Source organism: Rhinopithecus roxellana, chromosome 12 (genome assembly GCF_007565055.1).
Source record: "Rhinopithecus roxellana isolate Shanxi Qingling chromosome 12, ASM756505v1, whole genome shotgun sequence".
NCBI lineage: Eukaryota > Metazoa > Chordata > Mammalia > Primates > Cercopithecidae > Rhinopithecus > Rhinopithecus roxellana.
The window spans coordinates 90,363,149-90,379,079 of record NC_044560.1 but is presented as its reverse complement, the minus strand read 5'-3'; the positions used below and the strand labels follow the sequence as shown (position 1 = coordinate 90,379,079).

The 15,931-nt window shown below is 40.5% G+C and overlaps 1 protein-coding gene across 18 annotated transcripts in view; it reads right to left on the bottom strand.

The window, feature by feature from the left end:
- Positions 1–15,931, bottom strand: part of LOC104675570 (microtubule-actin cross-linking factor 1) — a 392,257-nt gene that overhangs the window by 186,121 nt on the left and 190,205 nt on the right. For all 18 annotated transcript variants that reach the window (XM_030942495.1, XM_030942497.1, XM_030942493.1 and 15 more), the window contains 8 exons: positions 12,730–12,858; positions 11,918–11,995; positions 11,145–11,306; positions 9,385–9,489; positions 8,658–8,753; positions 6,898–7,023; positions 4,300–4,452; positions 1,969–2,123 (listed from right to left, as the gene is read on the bottom strand). In XM_030942495.1, coding sequence (XP_030798355.1) covers positions 1,969–2,123; positions 4,300–4,452; positions 6,898–7,023; positions 8,658–8,753; positions 9,385–9,489; positions 11,145–11,306; positions 11,918–11,995; positions 12,730–12,858 — 1,004 coding nt within the window. The remainder of the gene's footprint in view (positions 1–1,968; positions 2,124–4,299; positions 4,453–6,897; positions 7,024–8,657; positions 8,754–9,384; positions 9,490–11,144; positions 11,307–11,917; positions 11,996–12,729; positions 12,859–15,931) is intronic.

The following is a 15,931-nucleotide window of genomic DNA, read 5'->3' as shown; positions in this document are numbered from 1 at the left end:
CACGTACAGTGGCTCATGCCTGTAATCCCTGTACTCTGGGAGGCTGAGGCAGGTGGATCACTTGAGGTCAGGAGTTCGAGACTAGCCTGGCCAACATGATGAAACCCCGTCTCTACTAAAACTACAAAAATCAGCCAGTCGTGGTGGCACACACCTGTAATCCCAGTTACTCAGGAGGCAGAGGTTGTAGTGAGCCCAAACTGTACCACTGCACTCCAGCCTGAGTGACAGAGGGAGACTCGGTCTCAAAGAAAAAAAAAAAAAAAAAAGAAAGTAAATAAAATAATTTATTCGTAAATATATTCACTCACCTACTCATTCATTCTTTCATTCAACAACCATTTATTGAATACCTGCTATGTGCTGGGAATGGTTCTAAGTGCTAAAGATACAGAAGTAAACAAAACGGACAAAAATCTCTAATAGGAGAGAATAAACAAACACATAATCTGTTAGGCAGTATTAAGAGTTCTGAAGAAAAATAAAATGAGTAAAGAAGACAGAGTGGCATGCAGTGAGTGGGGATGGTGGTCCATGAGGGTTCTAAGATAAACTGAACAAAGTGAGGGAGTGAATCATGTAAATATCAGAGGCAAGCAGGAAGTCCAAAGGCCCGGAGGCAAGAATATGTTGTCTGTGTGTGAGAAACAGAGGAAAGACTAGAGTGACTGCAGCTAAGTACAAGCAAGGAGAGTGGCAGAGGATGAGTTCAGAGACGTAAGGGACAGTCAGTCGCCTCACAATAGTCCCCTAGAGTACGATCTGGCTCAGCTTTAAACAATGCATGTACTAATAAAACAAAAAATATCAACTTAAACAAAAACTGTGACATAACTACATTTGGAAGATGAAAGAAGCGTATGCATATATGCATGTAGAGAAAGCTAAACGTTAATTTCCTAGAGTAAGAAGTTAATAGATAATTTCTGAAGTTGAAAACAAACAAGGAAATAGCAGGAAAAAATTATATTTGAAAATGTGGGTTTATAACCCAGCAAAATCTGCTGAAAACAGTTGACTCTGGAAAGTGGAACTTTGGGACAGGAGAGGTGATAGCTAATTTTTATTATAATAAACTTTGTAGTATAACCCAGCTTTCTAAAATATGTACATAAACATATATATATACATATATATATTTTTTTTTTTTTTTTTTTTTTTTGAGACAGAGTCTCACTCTGTCGCCTAGGCTGGAGTGCAGTGGCGCAATCTCCGTTCAAGCGATTCTCCACCTTCCAGGTTCAAGTGATTCTCCAATTCTACTGCCTCAGCCTCCCGAGTAGCTGGGATTACAGGCTACTGCCATCATGCCCGGCTTTTTGTTTGTTTGTTTTATGTATTTTTAGTAGAAATGGGGTTTCACCATGTTGGCCAGGCTGGTCTTGAACTCCTGACCTCAAGTGATCCGCCTGCCTTGGCCTCCCAAAGTGCTGGGATTACAGGCATGCGCCACTGTGCCCAGCCCAATCTTTTTTTTTTTTTTTTTTTTTTTTTGAGACAGAGTCTCGCTCTGTCGCCCAGGCGGCTGGAGTGCAGTGGTGCGATCTCAGCTGACTGCAAACTCCGCCTCCTGGGTTCAAGTGATTCTCATGCCTAAGCCTCCCCAGCTGGGACTACAAGCAGGCGCCACCACGTCCAGCTAATTTTTGTATTTTTAGTAGAGACGGGGTTTTACCATGTTGGCCAGGCTGGTAAAAAAAAATCAATCTTTTGAGAGTAAATTATTTATAAGCAAGAGTTCTTTAAAAAAGAAATATCACTGCATATACTCTAGTTGAACAGAAATATTTATTGAAGATCTACTATGTGGCTGGCAGTAGGAGACTTGATATCTCCAATGAGAAGCCTCTCCCAGGAGGAACTTTACAACTGTGTGCAAGAAGATCACAAATGCACACTCATCCCTCCATTGGTTCACCGAGGCCAACAGCAGAGGTGGGTGTACTAGTGGCAGCTGAGCCAAGTTACCTGCTGGCCATCTCAATGGCATCCTTATTGGGTGGGGGAATGAGGAAGCAGACTGATGGCACCATTGCCTCATTCCCTGTGGGGCTGATCACTTTCCATTTGGTCCGCTGAGAATTATCTTCTAGCACACATTCATCATTTTTGCAAATAGTAATCTGAAGAGATAAATTTACCAGTTATTGCTAATGGATAAAGCAACAACCCATTATTACCTGGTGCCTCATCCCAAAACTATCAAATCCTTAAGAAAAAAATCTGCTTAAGAAAATTTCTGCTATCACTTAGTGAGGGCTTCTCATTTTTGCCAAAAGATAATGGGTATAAATCTACAACACAGGAAAAACTGTGACACCAAATAAATCAAGGAAACAAATATGTATTAAATACATGTTACATGTCAAGTAACCCAGAATATGAAAGTTATGATAAGACTATAAAGGCTCAAGAGTGATCTCAGCACAAAAATCTACTAGAGTAAAAACTAATGGAACGCAAATAATCAAAACATTGTTTTTATGATATTTCCTCTCCCCTCTTCCTATACCACCCAAACCCCTGAAAACGTTTAAGCATTTTGGAATTATCAAGTCTTTCTCTTGAGAGACAAGTGATCAAGATTATTATCCCACACTTATAGGCAGAAATATTGAGACACACAAAAGTGCAGTCCCATTTTTAAATTTTTATTTTTTTTCCATTTTTTAATTCTTTCATTCTTTTGTATAATACATATTTCTTGAGCGTCTACTCTGTGCTAGGACACTGGAGATAAAGACAGTACAATTGGCCAGGCACAGCAGCTCACATCTATAATCCCAGCACTTCTGAAGGCTAAGGTAGGCAGGCCGCTTGAGCCCAGGAGTTCAAGACCAGCCTAGGCAACATAGTAAAACCTCATCTCTACAAAAAATACAAAAATTAGCTGAGTATAGTAGTGTATGCCTGTAGTCCCAGCTACTCGGGAGGCTGAGGTGGGAGGATCACCTGAGCCCGAGGAGGTCAAGGCTGCAGTGATCCATGATAGTGCCACTGTACTCCAGCCTGGGCACAGAGTGGGACACTATCACAAAACATAAATAAATAAATAAAAAGGTACAGTGGTAAGCAGACAAACATAGTCTGTATTTCCACATATTCTGGTGGTGTATGTAGTTATAATACTGTGTGACAAATGCAATTTACCAGGGAATAAAGGATATGACCCAGTCTTGGCTAGAGGGGTAAAGACAGATTACTCAAGAACTTAAAGCCACCTTAAGGAGTTTAGGCTTTTTCCCAAGAGCAATGAGTAATGAGTATAAGATTTAAGCATAGGATTGTAATTTAAAGAAAAAAAAAAAGGCTAGGCGTGGTGGCTCATGCCTGTAATCCCAGTACTTTGGGAGGCTGAGGCGGGCAGATTACGAGGTCAGGAGATCAAGAACATCCTGGCTAACACGGTGAAACCCCGTCTCTACTAAAAATACAAAAAATTAGCTGGGAGTGATGGCATATGCCTGTAGTCCCAGCTACTTGGGAGGCTGAGGCAGGAGAATTGCTTGAACCCAGAGGGCGGAGGTTGCAGTAAGCTGAGATGGTGCCACTGCATTCCAGCCTGGGCCACAGAGCAAGACTCCATCTCAAAAAAAAAAAGAACATGCTGGTGGTAGGATCCTTTGTGCACTAAATGGGGAGGCTGATACAATAATCCAAGTGAAATAAACTTATGCCTTTTATTTTTTCTGAGACAGGGTTTTACTCCCGTAACCCAGGCTAGAGTGCAAATGGCGCGATCTTAGCTCACTGCAACCTCCGCTTCCTGGGCTCAAGCGATTCTTGTAGAGACGTAGTTTCACCATGTTGCCCAAGCTGGTCTCAAACTCCTGAGCTCAAGTGATCCATGTGCCTCGGCCTCCTAAAGCGCTGGAATTACAGGCATGAGCCACTGCACCCAGCTGCTTATGCTCTTAGGGAAATAGTAGCAGGGACAGAAAAAGTATGTTTAAGGGATATTTACAAATTAGTACAAACTTGATGGTCCTATTAGCTGTGGAGGATAAGAGGGGTGGGGGAGTCAAGGATATCTCCCAGGTGCTACAAAATACCATCTCTGTCAACACTTAGGCAACTGAGTAGATAATGATGCCAATCACTGAGGCAGGGAGCAGGTCAAGATTATAGGGTTGAAGTTTCTAGTTTTTTTTTTTTTTTAATGATAGGAGAGACTTCAGCATGTTTAAATTTTAAAAACTCTGTAATTTCATCTTTCCTTATCATCATAACCCCAACTGAAGGCTTCCCTTCTTTCTTCCTTCCCTCTGTGTCCCAGAGGTACCCTTTCTACCTCCTCACCTCGATCTGCCGATAGTCACAGATGGCCTTAACAGAAATGGTGCTCTTTAACAAATGGTCTGGACTGCGTGGTTTTAGCTGAACAATGGTTTTTGATCTCCCAACAAGACTGGCAACGGAACTCTTAGACTGTATAAGCTGCTCCTTTTCATCCTACAAAATGAGAAGAAAAACAAAATGACATTAATGTTACTACTCAGGGTGACTAAGTTAACAAAGAAAACTGAATACTCCACTCCCTCAGAGAATGTCATCTCTCAGTTAAGTAGGGATGGTTGGTGGAGCCATCTTAAAGACTTAGACAAGGATAAAGAAAAAAGGAGAGAATGTTTCTGTCTTCTACCAAGTGCTTTTGCACTCAAACTTTGCAGCTTTCTCCCTGTGCCACTTTCAATGAACCATAAAGTCACATGCAAAAACCAAAATAAAAACAAATACTTCTAGCTTCCAAATACAGCTATATAGCTAATAAAAAATTTATCTAAACATGATTCAGAGAACATGAAAGTTAAAATCAATAATAGATATATTATTATTAGTCAATTTCTCCCTGGTAGAAACTAGTTCTTCCCTTTTTGCTTAGGAGAAGCTAGTTATACTCATTTAAATTTTTAAAAATAATCATATCTCCCAAGCTCTACTCTAAATATTTTATTTTCCTAAATTGAGTCAAGTTTTCTAGAGAAAGATCTTAGCTCTTCAACCAACAATGCTGTTGGTGAAGGTATCATGACAAATGATTTAGGGTTTACCTCTCAGTATTTGCTGTGCTATATTCATATAAATTTGATTGGTTATAAAGAAGTATCATGCAAAATTGAAACTCTCAAATCTCTGCAAATCCAATAATCTTAAAAACGAATAAACTTCTTGTTAACTAAATTGGTAGTAAACCATTACCAATTCCATTAAAGAGTAAAAGATAAACTTTATCCATTAACCCGGATGTTTCAAGCCCATTTTGAGGTGTAAAAGTCTCCCCAGAAGATGGCTTTCTTAGGATGGATGTAGATGCGATGAGAGTAAAGAGTTAATAATGTTAGGAAATGCCATTAAAGAACTAAGAATATGCAAGTAAAGAAAAAGAAATGCTTAAATAAACTACCTGTGCCTGTCCCCGGGAGCATGATTGGAAGAAATACAACTTTAACTTATTAGTTAAGAAAGAGGAATGGAATATATCAGGGAGACAGCCACATTTCCATACTTGAGAGCTGGTCTACCCATTTCAGTTTCCTTGAAATAAGATGTCAATTTCTGTCTAACCCACAGCCAAACAGCTCAAGCTCCAGAGACCAAGTGCTCAGCGTGGTAAAAGTTCTGAAAAGAACCAGAAGCCAGGACAGATGCTCCCGAACCTGACGGACAAGCTGAGGAGCAGACCCAGGTGACTCCATGCCCCGATGACGCCGCCAACCCGATGACCCTGACCTGGAGAGGAGGGAACAGAGCAGCGACCCTCGAGAAGAGAAGATATGACAACCATTGCAGAGGAGTTACCCTATGACAGAAGGTACTCTGTGGGAGGGAGGAGATAATAGCCAAGGATTATATTCCTCCTTCATACTTGTAGTACCTCCGAGAGAGACATTTTAGAGACAACATCTGAAAAGTCAGGTTTTCATCCTTCATTCCAAATTAAATTAACAGACTATTTGCCCAGGTGAATGTAAAACCACTCATAGGTTTACAATACCTGAAAGTGTAAAAAAATAAAAAAAAAAAAACCCTTATATTCACAAATGCTCACATCTTACCCACTAAAAAAATGAACTGTTTTGGGTTACTCTAGTTCTCTTATTTAGACTTTTCTATTGAAATGCAAGGTTCCCCTTGCTTCTCACAAAGGAAAAGTAGGTTCCTTATTACATATACATTTCTATCTTAATTTGAGATGTAGCTTGAGCCTTGTCTTGCCAACTCTGGGTAATGTACATTCACTAAACACAAGTAATCTTTCTGCTAATTACCAGCACTCCTGAAGAAATAATTCATTGGAGAAAATGAACATAAAATTGATTTGAACTAAATACTGAATATAAAACTATTTCTTAAAAATATTGCTTCATAAATAACTGCACAAATATTACATTACATGTTTCTTTGAATTAAAATCAATTTTAATTATCATCCAAAAGAAAACTACCAAGGAGGAAAATTTTAACTTAGGTGTATTTCTTTGTTTTTTGTTTTTTTTTTTAATTCTTTTTTTGCATATGAGAGTAACAAAGAATTTGATAAACTAATCCCCTTCAACCTTTCTTTCATGCTCAACACCTCATCCTTGGCTCCAACCATTACATTAAAACAGGAAAAATGCAAAGAAAGTATAAGGAGCTCAAAGTGGCTCAGAGGAGAAGACTAGGCCTTTACTTCAATAACATACCCAAAGAAATCTTATTAGCAACTTCTTTAAGAAAAGAAAAGGAAAAAAGGAAAGAGACAGAACAACATTGATTAGACTCTATTTGAATGTAAGCCAAACTTTATTACAACAACGGCCCACTGCCCTGGAGCTTTCAAGGATATAAACAGCAGCAGCGGATAGGGTTTACTCTCTTTCTCAGAAGTAATCATCCCCACTGAGGCAACACCCACCATGGAGTCCTGGAGCAGGTCTTCAAGGCGGGATAAGCTGGTGTTGTGGTCACAGGAATATTTTCGTTTAATGGAATCTTGGAGGTTCCTCAAGAATGACTCCAGCTCTCGCGCATCACTGAAGAACTATGGGAATACAAAGGAAGGATGCCTTCTGCTCAAAACATCAGAACACCCGGAATGTTAACTGAGAAAGAACAATTTTACTATGCAGAGCTTAGCAAAGCTGATTACACCTTACTGGATTAGTGAGAGTTCATTACAAGGACCACTGAAACATAAACCGAAGGGCTTAAAAAGCCATGCAGCAAAATATTAGTGTTGACTACCCCAAACCTTACCCTACAGAAAAGTTAGCTGTTTCACCCCCTCAGAAATCACTGCTCTTTCCTCTTGACTTCTGGCTAGGTACAGTACTTGGCTGTGGGGTGTATTTCATGAAAAACCTAAGGTTGAGTGATCAAATGTTTCAATTCATATTATGAAATAATCAGGGAGACTATTTAATTTAGGACAAAAGGCCGGGCATGGTGGCTCATGCCTGTAATCCCAGCTATTTGGGAGGCTGAGGTGGGCGGATCATGAGGTCAGGAGATCAAGACCTTCCTGGCTAAGATGGTGAAACCCCGTCTCTACTAAAAAAATACAAAAAAAATTAGCTGGGCATGGTGGCAGGCACCTGTAGTCACAGCTACTCAGGAGGCTAAGGCAGGAGAATGGCGTGAACCCGGGAGGCAGTTTGTAGTGAGCCGAGATCGCGCCACTGCACTCCAGCCTGGGCGACAAAGTGAGACTCCGTCTCAAAAAAAAAAAAAAAAAAAAAAAAAAAATTAGGGCAAAAACAGAGATAACAGCTTATTTCCTCCTCCCACCTCACCTGAAAATAAGCAGTATTTTTTTTTTTTTTTTTTTTTTTAAAGACACTTGCTCTGTCATCCAGGCTGGAGTGCAGTGGTGTGATCTTGGCTCACTGCAACCTCTGCCTCCCAGGTTCAAGTATTTCTCCTGCTTCAGCTTCCCAAGTAGCTGGGACTACAGGTGTGTGCTACCACACCCAGCTAATTTTTGTATTTTTAATAGAGAAGGGGTTTCACCATGTTGGCCAGGCTGGTCTTGAACTCCTGACCTTAAGTGATCTGCCCGCCTTGGCCTCCCAAAGTGCTAGGATTACAGGCATGAGTCACCGTGCCCGGCCAGCAGTACATTCTTTCATGTTCTGACAGATTGAAAAAAGAAAAAAAAGATCATAATATTTTATAGCTCCTACCATCAAGAAGTGGAGTCTATTTCTCCTTAACTTGAAGTTAGGCATAGCCACATGTCTGGCTTTAACCAAAGGCACATTAATAAATGTGACAGAAGCAGAAAAAAAGGGCTTGTGCTCTAGGACTTGCTCTCTCTTGCTGCTTATGAAACACAGCCACGTTGTGAAGAAAGCTACTGGATGCTAGAGACACACGGCTTGGTGCTCCAGCACCTAGCCAACTCTTAGACATGAGCAATGCCATTTGGGACCAACCAGCCCCCAGCCTGTCTGCAGCCATGAGTAAGACAGGCAAGATAAGATGAACCACTTAGCTGAGCCCTGCCCAAAGTGCTCACCTACTGAATCACGAGCTATCTAAATGACTATTGTTTTAAGCAACTAAATTTTAAGGTGGTGGTTTATACAGCAAAAGCACACTAATGCAGATGTGTTTGTAATCTAACCTTCAACATACATATGTACACACATACACAAACACAGAAATCCATCATACCTGAAAATAAGCAGTATTCTCTTTCACATGCTGCTCAACACACAGGCACAGCTGCTTCATCCACTGCAACTGGGACTGGACAGCAGCACTATAAGCCTGCAATAAACAAGCACACAGACAGAAGGGCATGAGTTTAACAGACTCAATATATATATATATGTGCAATACTATTTTCCAAGTACAACTCTGCTAATGATAGAGAAGCCAACAGAAAAGATGTGGAGATACTTGACTGGCATCTGCTCAATGCTTCCCATGTGTAAGAGGTGTTCCTTTAATCCAAAATGGTTTTGTTAGAGGGGGTTACATAGGAAAGGCCTCTTCCACACTCAGTTGTAAGTAAATGATCCAGGCAGCAAAACCCAGGCATAAATTCCTCCAGAATTCTTCCACTGTTTCTCTTCTTTTGGCAAAGGCACCACACCAACAAGAGTCAAGTCAGGATCTGTCTGGACAGTTACTTGAAGAAATATGGTCAAGTCCGCTTTTCCTCCGAAAGCTGGGAGCCAATGTATTGTTTCTCTCAGCAGTCTCCTTAGACTAACAGAAATGTTTGCAGGCTTTTGAGGGACACAGGAACAGTCAGGAATGAAAAGAGAGAAGACCCAAGACAAATGATCCCTGACACTTCCTCCAAGTCTTTCAGTTGAACAAAGTCTCTAATTTGAACACTTTTATAACAACAACCTCTCAACATTTGACCTCCACATATTCTTGAGTCACACACCTCCACTGTCTGCTTGGCTGGGTGGTTCTCAAGTGAAAGTAGTTCCGCTGTATCTTGTAGAGAACGAAACACATCCTGTTTCTCCTCCAGTTCCATTGTCAACTCCTGAAAATTGAATTCAATTTTACAGAATAAGTGCCCTTTGCAGTGGGGAGTGGCTAGCATAAATAAAAGCTGTGTTCCCTCCCCTATTTTTTTTTTTTTTTTTTTGAGACAGAGTATCGCTCTGTTGCCCAGGCTGGAGTGCAGTGGCTCCATCTCGGCTCACTGCAAGCTCCGCCTCCCGGGTTCATGCCATTCTCCTGCCTCAGCTTCCCGAGTAGCTGGGACTACAGGCGCCCGCCACCACGCCTGGCTAATTTTTGTATTTTTAGTAGAGACGGGGTTTCACCATGTTAGCCAGGAGGGTTTTGATCTCCTGACCTCGTGATCCGCCCACCTCGGCCTCCCAAAGTGCTGGGATTACAGGTGTGAGCCACTGCGCCCGGCCTTCCCTCCCCTATTTTAAAGGAACCTACAATATAGAATTGGTGGCAAAATGAGATGTATAAACAGTGCATGCCAGAGGATTGCAGAGAAGGGCACAAACACTAGAATTACTGGAAAATATTCACAAAGGACATGGGACCTGACCCAGATGTGAGTAAAATGCGAGAACACAGAATGAGCATTGGACCACAGAAAGGAGATAACTTGTCTGGAGTGGACAGTTCCTGCACATCAGCACCCACACCAGTACATGACACACCAGGACATGGGTATCAGTGACTGGCTGGCTTTGCTTAGACTATTCAGCCTACAATGCTCTCCACTGACTACATTCTATTAACTACAGGACCCAAGTTAAATGCCAGCTCTTCTGTGAAGCTGGATACTGATCCTTACTATGCTTTCAGAGCACTTTCTTTATATCTCTGTTATAGCCTAATTTCAGTTCTCACATAGCCTGTTTATTGTATTATGGTATGCATTCTTCCTTCTAAAGTATCTAAAGTGCATGTTAAAAACAAAAACAAGAAACTCCCTATTTGCATAGTTTACAAAATCTTTAAAAATCTTCTGAGTGTGAAAATACTAAAAGTAGTAAAAACTAATCCTAACTTATCTACATCTTTCAGTGAAAAGAATAAAAAGCAGTATCCTATTGTCCAATGTTAAATTTCCCTTCCCACTTTACAAACAAAGAGATTGAAACAAAAAAGTTAATAAATGAATTAAGGAGAATTCAGAAATTTGTGGAAAGTCCAGAGTATAAACAATACTATACTAAATGCTTTGTCTAGGTTAGCTTATTAAATCTTAATCTTTTATACAACCCTTTGGGAATACGTGCTATTAGGGAAGGGGATAGCTTCGAAGTGGTGCTATTATCTCATTTTATGGAGGTCCAGAGAGATCAAATGACTTCCCAAGGTTACAGAGCTAGTTAGTGGAAGAATAAGAATTTGAACTTAGGCACTCCAAAGCCTATAATCTTAACCACAAAGCTGTATTGCTTCTGAAATGACTCAATTTACAGATTGCTGCTGTATTCACCCAAGACACTGCCATTCTAAATGCATTCTAGATAAATTAATTCTAGGGTTCTACTGTCCCTCTCTCCATTTACACTTCTCACATGCATGGATGCACTGAGTAGGGCCCCTATTTCTATCTAGCAGAATGCAACTCCAGCCACCCAAGCTTTCAGCAGACTAGCCCCTGTCTCCTTCTGCTGCTGTTAAATAAATAATACAGGGCTGCTGCTGTGCTAGACTCACAGAGAAGTAATTTCTCTTGGCTGAGATATTGGAATTGTTGTCACTCCAGTCATATGCTAGTTCCTCCTCCTCCTTCTCATTCAACCAGATCAACTCAGCTGTAGCTCTGGAAACAAATTTATGCAGGCTCTGAAGGTGCCTCATCCGGAAGCTAGAAGTTTCCTAGACAAAGCAAGGATTATAAGGTTAGACTGCTAGCCTTTGTGTAGAAGATAGCACATTTGGCATCAAAGGAGAGAGTAACTCAGGAAATGAATTTGCTTTTAATCTCTGGATTTTTCCCCATGGATTCAAGTTTTGTATAAGTTTGATATAAGACTCCCAGAACTCTTGTCAATCCTAAGTAGAAGACAGAATTCATAAGGCCTTTGTGGTGCTCCCTGGATAAAGAATGGTCCTGGGCTGTCCTACTCTGGACAATCTTGATAAACAGGGATGAAAAACAACAGATCAGAGGGAAAGCCCCCTCTCTACAATCTCAAACTTTTAGTTTTGGTCTCTCAAAGTGCATATAGCCACAGGTTTGCTGAAGCACAATACCTAGGATAGGTTATATTTATTTAAAACTTTCAAGAACAGTAGTTTCTGACCCGTTAAGAAAACTGAGAAAATGTTATAATACATACGAATAAGTGCATAGTAAATGGCATAACCTAATAAGCAGAAAACCAAAACAGGGCCAAACCAGGAGATTTCTGAATTAGGTAAGAGAATTGACTGGGGGACACTAGAGTCAGAGTGAGCAGAACATAAGACAATCGGCAGAAACTTACCTTCAATTTACAATACTGTGTCTCCAGCTTTCCAAGAGTTTCAGCATAGCTGGTATGGAAATTCTGGGACATCTTTCCCTGATTAGAAAAGAATGAAATAAAAATACATTAGAGAAAGAGTAAGTAAACTATGTGTTATGGTTGCAACTATGCAAATATTATGTCTAGATAGAGATATGGATTGGTTGCTCTAAGAAAACAGAAGCTTGGACAACAAATTTCCGAGTCACATTTTATAGCTTGGAGCAGCACTGAGTGGGCAACAGTTGAGCAGGGTAATTACAAACAACAGACCTCACTATCCCATGTTTCCAGCAATTCTGGTAGCTAGCTTCTAAGCAAAACCAATGCCTGATGATTCCCACTCAATTGTTTTTTTGAAGGGAAGAGTTGAAATATAAAATGGGAAGGTAGAACAGAGACTGAAGGAGAGAGAAAACTGTGTGAATAGTTTCTCTATACCAGCTCTCAACTGCAGGCAGATGGGGAAGTAAAAAGTGCCTGAATTTATAGAGGCAGAGGGCTTGAGTTTGGATCTGCATCCACTACTTACTAATTCTGACCTCTCAGCTTCTAGTATCACTTTTCTTTTTAGTAAAAAGGGGTTAATAAAAATACTTTTCTCACAAGTTTATTTCAAAGATTAACAGAAACACTTCATGTGAAAAGGGAATTTGTCATAAACCGCCCTTCCTCATCATGATTCTCTTCCAGAGCACCCTGGTACTTCGATACAGCTTTATTGTGTGTACCGTCCTTTCATCCGTTCCATCCACGTACCTCCCGTAACGTGGATTCTGAAGGCTACGCACCTCATACAACCTGGCCTCCTTGACACTTGAGCCCAGCTCTTCTACACTGGTATGGATGTGTTGCTGCGTTTCTAACTGCAACTCCACACTAGGCAGGTCATTGCCCCACTCTGCTCGTTCCAGTTTCATCTGAAAAAGAAAAAACATATACCACATAATTTACTGAATGGCTTGGTAGGAAAACGGTCAGAATCAACGTTTGGACAAGGAAGCAAGGGGTAGAGGACTGAACAAAAGACATCTAGGCCATCTCCTTCAATCTACAGCCTCTTACAAAAAAATTACGCCATCATCACCCCTAAGAAGCAGGAGAGCAGAGCCCACCAATTATACAATAGAGCAGCTTTTCCTGCTGCATTATTGGTATACATTCCTAGAGCAATCAACCAGAAGGGAAAGGGAACTTCACAGGCTTAAAATGCTTAACTTTACACTTTAGGCATTTCTCTTTATGGGGTCTTTTCATTTCACAATCATAACTGATATAACAAGGAAGTATCTGAAAATATTTAGCTTCATTCATAACATCAACTATTGGCCAATGGAAGATAATTTCAAAACAGTTTATTTTGGGATATTTTTATTTATTGTTACATGGGGAATATATTATGTGGACATAGGAAGAATTTAATATAAAACAAAAGAGTTAGAAAGATTAAGGGCAATATCAAATTTGAACCACTATCATAGAACACATGTAAATAGGGCCCCTTGGAACTGCAGAATACAGTAGTCTTGCTTAAACTTAAGAGTTATGATTGCCGGGCGCAGTGGCTCATGCCTGTGATCCCAGTACTTTGGGGGGGCTGAGGTGGGTGGATCACCTGAGGTCAGGAGTTCGAGACTAGCCTGGTCAACATGGTGAAACCCCATCTCTACTAAAAATACAAAAATTAGCCAGGCATGGTGCTGGGAGCCTGTAATCCCAGCTACTCTGGAGGCTGAGGCAGGAGAATTGCTTGGCTTGAACCCAGGAGGCAGAGATTGCAATGAGTGGAGATCGTGCCACTGCACTCCAGCCTGGGTGACACAGTGAGACTCTGTCTCCAAAAAAAAAAAAAGGTTGAGGCCAGCGCGATGGCTCACGCCTGTAATCCCAGCACTTTGGGAGGCCAAGGTGGGCAGATCACCTGAGGGTCAGGAGTTCGAGACCAGCCTGGCTAACACAGTGAAACCCTGTTTCTACTAAAAAAAAAAAAAAAAAAAAAAAAAAAAAAAAACAAATTAGCTGGGCATGGTGGCACATGCCTGTAATCCCAGCTACTAGGGAGGCTGAGGCAGGAGAATTGTTTGAACCCAGGAGGCAGAGGTTGCAGTGAGCTGAGATCGCACCATTGCACTCCAGCTTGGGCAACAAGAGTGAAACTCCATCTCAAAAAAATAAAAAAAGTTATGATCAACAACAAAAAATGAAGAATAAACTCCTCTGTTAATGAGAGAATTAAAAAAAAAAACAGATTTACCCTATAAAAAATACAAGACATTCTTCACAGAAATAGAAAAAACAATTCTAAAATTTATATGGAACCACAAAAGACCCAAAATGGTCAAAGTTATCCTGAGCAAAAGAACAAAACCAGAGGAATCACATTACTTGACTTCAAATTATACTACAGAGCTATAGTAACCAAAACAGCATAGTACTAGCCTAGAAATGGACACATAGACCAATGGAACAGAATACAGAACCCAGAAACAAATCCATACACCTACAATGAACTCATTTTCAACAAAGGTGCCAAGAACATACACTGGGGTAAGGACAGTCTCTTCGATTAATTGTGCTGGGAAAACTGGATATCCGTATGTAGAAGAATGAAACTTGACCCCTGTCCCTTGTCATATACAAAAATCAAATCAAAATGGATTAACACCTTAAACTATGAAACTACTACAAGAAAATACTGGAAACACTTTCCAAGACACTGGTCTGGGAAAAAATTTCTTGAGTAATACCACCCAAACACAGGCAACCAAAGCTAAAATGAACAAATGGGATTACATCAAGTTAAAAAGCTACTGCACAGTGAATCAACAAAGGAAAGGAACAGGCTGGGCACGGTGGTTCATGCCTGCAATCCCAGCACTTTGGGAGGACAAGGTAGGTGGATCACTTGAGGTCAGGAGTTCGAGACCAGCCTGGCCAACATGGTGAAATCCCATCTCTACTAAAAATACAAAATTAGCTGGGCATAGTGGCGAGTGCCTGTAATCCCAGCTACTTGGGAGGCTGAGGTATGAGAATTGCTTAGAATCCAGAGATTGCAGTGAGTCGAGATTGCGCCATTGCACTCCAGCCTGGAAGACAGAATGAGACTCTGTCTCAAAAAAAAAAAAGGCGGGGGGACAACCCACAGAATGGGATAAAATGTTTGCAAACTACTCATCTGACAAGGGATTAATAACTGGAATATATAAGGAGCTCAAACAACTCTACTGGAAAAAAAAATCTAATAATCCAATTAAAAATGAGCAAAAGATTTGAACAGACATTTCTCAAAAGAAGACACACAAATGGCAAACAGGCATACGAAAAGGTGCTCAACATCACTGATTTTCAGAGAAATGCAAATCAAAACTACAATGTGATATCATCTCACCCCAGTTAAAATGGGTTTTATCCAAAAGGCAGGCAATATACAAATGCTGGCGAGGATATGGAGAAAACGGAAGCCTTGTATGCTGTTGGTGGGAATGTAAATTAGTACAACCACTATGGAGAACAGTTTGGAGATTCCTCAGATCACTAACAATAGAGCTACCATATGATCTAGCAATCCCATTGCTGGGTGTATACTCAAAAGAAAGGAAATCAGTGTATCAAAGAGATCTGCATTTCCACATGTTTGTTGCACCACTATTGACAATAGCCAGAATTTGGAAGCAACCTAAGTGTCCATCACAGATGAATAGAGAAAGAAAATGTGGTACTTAAACACAATAGAGTACTATTCAATCATAAAAAAGAATGAGAACTTGTCATTTGCAACAATATGGATGGAACTAGAGGTTATTATGGTAAGTGAAATATGCTAGGCACAGAAAGACAAACGCCGCATGTTCTCACTTAGTTGTGGGATGTATAAATCAAAACAGGCTGGGAAGAGTAGTACGGGGTCAGAGGGAGGTGGGGATGATTAATGGGTACAAAAAAAAATAGTTAAAGAATGAATACTACCTAGCATCTGATAGAACAAAAGGA